Genomic DNA, 8,743 nt, shown 5'->3' on the forward strand with positions numbered 1-8,743 from the left:
AAGTATAAGATTTTACTGCCTATGTTTTCTTCTGTGAGTTTTATTTTATTTTTAAAATTTTTATTGTTGAAAGTATATATGTTTTCTTTTTCTAGGAGTTTTATTATTTTGTGTTTTGCATTTTAATCTTATAGGCAACATATGTATGGGTCTTATTTTCTTATCCATTTAACCACCTATGTACAATCTCTCTGGTCACCGTAGTTGGTGTGTCCCTTTATGTGCCTTTATGTTGAGCCTACATTGCTCTTGGCTCATCAGTTGGTAGGATTGACTCTGGCTGACTGGCTGTGTGGAATGGCCTTAACTATACCTGACAAGTGTTATGTGGGGTCTGGCCCCACAAAGTGGGATTCACTGTAGCAGGACTGTGGTGCCTACTGAATTCACCCTCTAGGTGTGTTGTTTATAGAACTAATTGTAAGGTGCCCTGCTACTGTCTGAAGCCAGACACTGTGTGTGTTAGTTCTGGAGCCTCTTGGGAGGAGCTGTGGTGCAGGCCCAGGTCAGTCGTTACTGTGTCCTGTGTGGACCATCTGGTAAGAGCTACAGTGTGATCTGTGATTGTTGCTTGTCCTGAACTTGGAGGCACCAGGGAAAAGCTATGCTGCAAACTGAGGCCAGCTGTCACTGCTGGGCTTTGGACCAGCTGTCACTATTGCAGAGCATACCAAGGCCAGCCACTACTTACCTGTGGTTGTGGATCTTTGAAAGATTTTAGGGAAGTCCCCAGCACTGACTAAGGCAAGTTATTTGCGTGGAACACCCCTGAGAGAGGTTTAGACCAGGTGCAGGAGTTAGGTGGGGTAGGTCCTCAGGGAATCACAGGGGGCATGGGGGAGTGTTGTTAGCCAGGAGACTCAGACTTGGCATCCACCTGCTCCTGTAGGCTTTGCATGGGGAGGGCTCAACAAAGGAACAATGGCACTTTTGTCCAGAGAGAGCTGCCCCTTCAACCTTTGCCCTGAAGCCTGACAATTCATTTTCTCCTCTAATGTCCCAAGGACTTTTTGAGTTGCTGTCCTGACTCAATTTTAGGGTAAATGTTTGTGAATGAGTGAGTCTATGCTTGGGTTTGCATGGGTCTCCAGTAGCTCTCTGTCTCATCCAGACAGAATCCCCACTGAAGTTCACAGATATTGTGGGGACTCATTTTTCCCAGCACTGGTACTCTAGAGCAGTGGTCACCAACCTTTCAGACCCCACGGAGCACCAGTGGTCCAGGAACCACCAACTGGCGACCGCTGGTCTAGAGTGGCAGGCCTAGTGTGGGTCTGGGTCCCTCACTCTCAGGGGCATCTCCACAGCTAAGATAAATCTCCTCATTTTTAACACCACAAGTAGATACAGGAGCATCCTGTCGCATGTCTTCACTCCTACCAGTCTCCAGGTGCCTTCTTTTTATGTCCTTAGTTATAGGAATTTCTGTTCAGCTTGTCTTCAGGTGGTCCTCCCAGGTGGTGGTTCCATAATTTTGTAATTTTGCTGTGGGTATGAGAGGTGGAGTGCACAAGGCTTATCTACTCTGCCATCTTAATGGGTAGTCCAAACTAATTTTAGTCTTAAAAATAAAAATCATTAATAGCATAGTGTAAAACATTTCCACATTAGTAAATAGCCCTGTCAAATGAAGCTTACCTTTTTCATATGGTTAAAATAGACTTCTTGATGAATTCTTTCTAAAATGTATTGCATACTTCCTGCTATCTTAGAGAACATGCAAAACCATTTAACTTCTTGATGCAAAAGCTGAAGAGTTGTCACGTTTCAACAGGCCTACAGAAAATAAGAAATTTAGGATGTTTGCTTCTATATTAAATTATTGTTTTGGAGTTACTGTGAATCAATGTTCATTTATAAGTAGGAAGAGATTGTTATGCCTCTGGCAATTCTTCTTCTGTCCAAAGCTTTATTTCATACTAGATTTTTTTAAAAAAAATTGAAAATAATTTTAACTAGGTAATTTATATTTCAATTGTATTTCTTTTTCAGAGAAAGAATTAGTCATAGATCTGAATATACCTCTGGGAGATCCTTTGCAGCCAACGAGGGTAAGGGATCCGGAAACAAGAAAGATGATTCTCATGGGTAAGATCAGGAATGATATTGAACATGCTTAATTTAATAGCTAAGAAGTACAAACTGCTGGCTTGATGACCTGTCTACTTTCTCTTCCTCTCCTAGTTCTTTCCGAGCCAAAGTCCAGTAGAGGGTCTAATTCCAATAAACAGCCATATGAGGAATATTGTGGGGAGCATTGACAGCAAACAACTTTCAGGGGGCATATAGCACCATGCATTTGTCCTCTGGGATTTAAGTGCTACCATTAGGACTGTTGGCTTCCCCAGTAGGAAAACCAGGCATTCTTTGACGTGGGGACGAGGATTGTTTTGGGGGAAGAGTAGCAAGTTAGTTGGCAGACACTAGGATACACTCTTACTATGAGACCAGAAAGGAATTGTGGGCAGGATTTAGATAGTCTTCTTGGCAGTGAGATTCCAGTAGTGATACCTGGGACGTGAAACCTTGAGAGGATGACTAGCAAGTGCATCAATCAGCCAAACAGATGCCACTTAACCTTAGGGTTGACACAAGGCAGAAATCTGCTGCTGTATTGAATAGGCATTAAACAGTGTCTTGGATGGCCATTGGAGGTCCCAAGGAATGTGTGTAGTGTGGTGGGAGTAAATAGGAGACACTAGGTATTTACCAACCAGGAAATATTAAATGTTTAAACAACTGTTATGACTGTTTTAGTGAGTACCAAGGACAGTTTATCCTAAGTCATAAAACAAATAGGTCCAACTAGAGAAGCTCTAAGATGTTCACATTTAAAAACATTGCTGTACTGCACCAGGTTAGAAAAGTTGTGACTATTGTTAGGAGTTCATCATATTTTATATGTTTCTTGAGTCTGTTTATTTTCTATATTCTATGTATTTTCTATTTTTAATATGAAATATAGAAAACATTCCAAAATATCCAAGGAAACAGTCAGAAGCTGATGATAGAAGAATGTATTTATTATTGAACTGCAAAATTTTATGAGTAAAAAGAAATTCAAAAGGGAAATAGTAATTTGTAAGAAACAGTTAGGAACTCCAGTTAGAGCCTTTACCTGATAAATAAAAATCTTATTTAATAATCAGTTAAAGTTAAGACTTTCATGTTTACTTTGTGCCAGAGCTTTAAATACTTTACACAAATTGACTCATTTGATATTTAACATAGGTGAGCTATTATTATTTTATAGAAAAGGCAATGTAAGCACAGAGAAAGGATAAGTAACTTGGCTAAGGTTATACAGCTTGTAAGACAGAATTTGACATTTTGCATTCTAGCACCTGAGTCAATGATCTTTATTTCATTTCTTTTGTCTTTCTAAGGCAGGTTTATTTTATTTTTTATATACTTTTTTATTGATTTCAGAGAGAGAGAGAGAGAGAGAGAGAGAGAGAGAGAGAGAGAGAGAGAGAGAGAAATATCAATGATGAGAGAGAATCATTGATTGGCTGCCTCCTGCACACCTGCAACTGGGGGCAGGCGGGATCCAGCCTCCAACCCAGGTATGTGCTGGAATAAATCTGGTACCCTTTAGTTCGCAAGTTGACACTGTATCTACTGAGCCAAATCTGCGAGGGCCCTAAGGCAGGTATATATCTAGAAATGAGTTTTGTAATTATGTGTATATATGTTATATTGTTGAGCAATGTCTTTGCTGTTGCTTTATACTTATATTACAATTTTTCCCTTAGAGCTTTTAAGGCCACGAGATACATACACTTTTTCAGTTGAGCAGGATGAGTTGAGAGTGTTTAAAACATTGGATACACCCCTTTTTTCTACTGGAAAATTGATATTAGGGCCACAGCAAGAAAAGGGAAAGCAGCATGTTGGCCTGGATACATTGGTGAGTATATTTCTCCATATATTTTTGCTTTGGTACATTTCTATTATATTTTATTGGGTATGATGAGGCATTAAAAATGCTATTTCCTTATAGTGCCCAGATAATTTTTTTGTTTTGTTTTGTTATATCTGTTTCAAGTTAATCTACCAAGGGTTATTTAAAAGTTCAGTTTTAGTGTATAGCAGTGTGCCCTTGAAATTCAGAAGTTTAAGGAATAGTTATTACTTGAGTAAATCTTAGAATATTGGTTTGCACAGAAATTATTAGAATTTTAGTCTTGGAGGTGGTTATTAAGATTTATTCTAAATCTCACTTCTTCAATCATGCAGTTTAGCAGTAAAGATTAAAAAACCTCTTCCAAATGATGTAAGTAGTTAGCAGCAGATTGAAAATTGGGAGCTAGTATATATGATATTTCTGCATTTTGAGTTTGAAAATTATAGAATTTTAAAATCCCTTTTAAGTTTTAAGAACATTTAATATTATACCAGCATTTAAAAAATGTTACATCTAAGACACAATTTTCAGAAGTAACATTTCAGGAATCTATGAAATCATGAGTTACTGGGGGTAGTGCATTCAAAATAGTTCTTTTTGCTGAAAAAAAAAAAAAAAAAAAAAAAAAAGCAGCAAACTGAAAAGAAAAAAGAGCATCTGGACCCTTGAGTTTATATTAACAATGAAAGGAATAGCCATACAAGCAGACCTTCGAGATAAACATTTAAGCAAACTGTGCAAGGTAAAATATTCTCTTTATTTCTGGCTACAGTTTAGAAATGGAATGACAGAAACTAGAAGAAACTGTAGAAAGATAATATGTTTTATTAGTTGATTAAGTTGATTTTTTTTCTAAATATTGCCTTTAACTTTTTATAATGAAAATTAGATCTTTTTATTTTAAATAAAAAGGGGAATAATTTTACATTTTTAAAACATGAAGCACTTTTAAATATAGGGTTTTTGTTTGTTTTTTTATCTTCACCCCAGGACATGTTTATTAATTTTGGGGGAGAGAGAGAGATAGACATCGATCAGTTGTCTTCTGCATATGCCCCAAACAGGGATTGAACCCACAACCAAAATGTATCCTGACTGGGAATCGAACCCACAACCTTTTGGTGTACAGGACAATGCTCCAATCACCTGAGCTAGCCATCCAAGATCTAAATATAGGTTTTTGAGAAACAAAAGAGGGATAAGATGGAGAAATAGCAAAGGTTATTAACTCTTCCTTCAAACTTAGTGCTAGAGAATCTGTTTGATAGAGAGGGAAGCAGTCATATATTTCTTAAAATTAATTTACATAAGAACTAAAAAATTATGGTAGCTTTTCCAGAAGACAAAAAGTAAAAAGTAGAAAAATATAGAAGTAAATGATGTGTGAAGAACATAAATAAAGCAGGAGAAGAGAGAAAATAACCAAATGAGCAAAGTGTAGAAATATTTGAAAGCTAGGCAATAAATGTTCCCAAATATAAAAACAAACACAAAAAAGCAACAGTAACTCACTTAGAAGATCCAGTTTCTTTGAGAAATGTCTTGATTCCAGGCCTTTGGAATATTTTTATCAGAACTTGGAATATTTTTATCAGACCTGGTAGCGAACTTTCAAAGACCTTGATGATTGAATCATAAGGTCTCAGGATCTAACTTGAAGATGTTTTCATTGAAGAAAGATATGAAACCTTGAATACTGACCACATCAAAATTACAACTAAACTACAGAATAGCCACCATTCAAAACCAGAGAATTAAAGAAGCCACATTGAGACTGGTAGGAGGGGTGGAGACAGCAAACTGCTGGTCTGTCCCACACCCACGTGTGGCAGATAAAAATTGGGTGGTAAGGGTTTACACTATTAGATAGGGCCCATCTAGATAATCCAGGATAATCCTTCCATTTTGAGGTCCCTTTTGCTATATTCCGTGACAAATTATAGAGATTATAGCACATGGACATATTTCAAAGGCAGTTATTCTATCTACCACATTTCTTATGTTTCTTTGGAGTATGATTGTGATGGTTCAATTTGAAATGAGATTTTAATTTTGAATTTTACAGGTTTTTTATGTTAACTTTGGTGACCTTTTATGTACCTTACATGAAACATCTTATATAATAACAACTGGAGATTCATTCTATGTTCCTTCAGGTAAGAGTAATTGAAGTCATTTTCTTTCACATGGCTAAATATTTATGAAGTTGCTCATGAGCACATAAAAATGTAGTATGGTCAAAATGAAGTGTTTGTGACTGATGCCAAAGAAGTTTGATAAATATTTTCTTTGCATTTTGTACATTAGTGTTTCAATACATGAAAATTGAATGAGTTAGTGTCTTTATTACTGAATATGAAAAACTGTTGTATCCAGGTTGGAGGAAAAATTATTTCCCTTGTGTTATCTCTAAGACATTATGTAGTCAAACAATTTTTAGCAGCTTATTTTAAACATATAGAATAGTATAGTCATCAGTTATTGAAGAACACAAGTCTTTGGAAATAGGAATTTTAATTTGTTCATTCATTCATTTGACAAATGTTATTGAAAGTCTGTTAAGCTTTGCTCAAAGAATGTGGGATATATAACAAAACGCAAAAACTCCTGCCCTCATCAAGCTTACATTCTAATGAAAGAAGACAGCAATAGTAGTTATGTTTATATAGTCTTTTATGTATGTCAGCACTGTTATGAACACTTTATATTTACTTAAGTTCATCTTAGTATGTATCAATTTCTAATATATAAAAGTCACAGTATGGTACTCAATGCTATGAATCTGCCTTTGTTTGTTGTTAATCTGTATCTTACTTTAGCGGTTATTTATTACCTAATTTATTTAAGAGTAGCATTTGCCCTTTTAGATTTTATTTTACTAAACGTTTTACCTTTTTTAGTTACCTATTTATACATATGTCTAGTTTAAAGGCACCCATAGCAGTCCCGAACCCTAATAACCATTGAGCTCAGAGAGATTTTATTTTCTTGCATCCTTGTCTAATTTATTTTTATGTTTACTATCAAAGTGATGTGAAATTTACATCCTTTTAAGCCTTATGTGGATTACAGGGGGTAGTTAACTCTTGGATTTTTCAATTAATGGAGTTAAGTTAGAGGTACTTTGGGTTAGATGAATTGATTTTGGGTACCATATATTTTAACTATCTTAGTCATGGCCAAACATTTAATCAAAAGAAATGATCTGATGGGAGTAAGTTTTAATTTTATTTTCTTATCACTTCTAGGTAATTATTACAACATCAAAAATCTTCTGAATGAGGAAAGTGTTCTTCTGTTTACTCAGATAAAAAGATGAAAGATGAAGCAAAATTTAAATACGTGTATATATATTATATGCATACATGCATTCACATATATGATAGTTTATGTAGTTGGGACATTTGATTTGTAATTACTTGTGATATTTTTAAATAAAAATTTTATTAGTTTTGTGTGTACTTGTACCTGGTAAATATTTCAAACTCCTATATGTATCTTTTAATTTCTCTACGAATATACACAAAGCCTGTAATGATGCCCATATTCTTAGTATTTTTATACCATAAGAAGAATGCCACAATCACTGTTCCCATAGTGAAATATAGGGCATTCTTCTTCAGAAGAGATCTGATTAACGTGTTTATTCAATTAAAAATATTTTCTAAATATGAATTTTAAGTTACTAATCAAAATAATCCAATAATAGAGAACTGTGGTAAGTGGTACATCTGTATTACTTTCCTAGGGTTGTTGTGACAAAATAGTACAAACCTAATGGCTTAAAACAAAATATTGTCTCACAGTTTAGGCGGCTAGAAGTCTGAAATCATGCTCTCTCAAACTTGTAGGTTTCACAATAATGCTTCTGCCTAGAACCTATCTTCCTATTAATAGGAGTATCAGTGTGATGGTCATTACAGAATGACTCAGGCTTTCTTCTTACTATGCGTTAAAGATGATGTAGAAAACTGAAGAGATTTAGGGGGGAAATGGTTAAATGTCAGAAACAAGTTGCTAGCAACTATTTCTGAATTTATTTTAAGAAACTCTTAAAAAAACACACACACAACTCATACTTATCCCAAAATCTTAGTTTCATTTGTCAGAATTACAATTCAACAGAAGTGTGCTTTAACTTGCTTTAAAAAAAGAAAAAATCAATGTAAATGTATCACTTTTTATATGAAGCTTGCTCTGGGATTATATTTCTTAGTGTCTCCATAAGAAGTTTAAGAGTTTGATATGTGAATAAACTTTTTATTACTAGAGAAACTGGTATACTTGCTTTCCAAATCAAGAGTTATATAACTAGATGTGTTTCCATGTTTACCTAGAGTGGTGAAAATTTGGACCATCACCTGTAATGGCTCAATTATTTTTTTTGAAGGGGAGCATTTATTTTATTGATATAATTTACATGTAGTAAAATATATAGACCTTAATTACAGTTTAATGCGTTTTTGATGAGGACATCTGACACCTAAGTAACTCACAAATTCTTGAAATTCAAGGTAGCTTCTCTTTTAAGTCAGTTCCTGCCTACCCCAGTTTCACTTCTTGTGGCACTATTCTATTTACCTCTGTAGGTAGGTTTCACTTGTTCTAGAACTTTATATAAATGAACTCATAATATATTCTTTCATTCAGCAAATATCTAAGATTCATTCACTGTGGTGTCTATATCAGTCATTTATGTTTTATTGCTGAATGGAATTCCATATGAATATACCACTTTTTTTCTTCTTGATGGACATTTGGACATTGTTTCCTGTTTTGAACTATTAATGAATAAAGCTGCTGTGGATATTCTTACTAAGTTATTTAATGGACATA

The 8,743-nt window shown here is 34.9% G+C and overlaps 1 protein-coding gene across 5 annotated transcripts in view; it reads left to right on the forward strand.

Moving 5' to 3' along the window:
- The window catches only part of CENPC (centromere protein C), a 53,769-nt gene extending 46,401 nt beyond the window's left edge, over positions 1-7,368 (forward strand). For 4 of the 5 annotated variants that reach the window (XM_036415076.2, XM_036415090.2, XM_036415061.2 and 1 more), the window contains 4 exons: positions 1,993-2,088; positions 3,756-3,910; positions 5,973-6,063; positions 7,156-7,368. In XM_036415076.2, the coding sequence (XP_036270969.1) occupies positions 1,993-2,088; positions 3,756-3,910; positions 5,973-6,063; positions 7,156-7,226 (413 nt within the window). In that variant the 3' untranslated portion in view covers positions 7,227-7,368. The remainder of the gene's footprint in view (positions 1-1,992; positions 2,089-3,755; positions 3,911-5,972; positions 6,064-7,155) is intronic. The other variant, XM_036415084.2, reaches the window with a different exon arrangement.
- The last annotated feature ends 1,375 nt before the right edge of the window (positions 7,369-8,743 follow it).

The sequence above is a fragment of the Pipistrellus kuhlii genome, unplaced genomic scaffold (genome assembly GCF_014108245.1).
Source record: "Pipistrellus kuhlii isolate mPipKuh1 unplaced genomic scaffold, mPipKuh1.p scaffold_m20_p_1, whole genome shotgun sequence".
Classification (NCBI taxonomy): Eukaryota; Metazoa; Chordata; class Mammalia; order Chiroptera; family Vespertilionidae; genus Pipistrellus; species Pipistrellus kuhlii.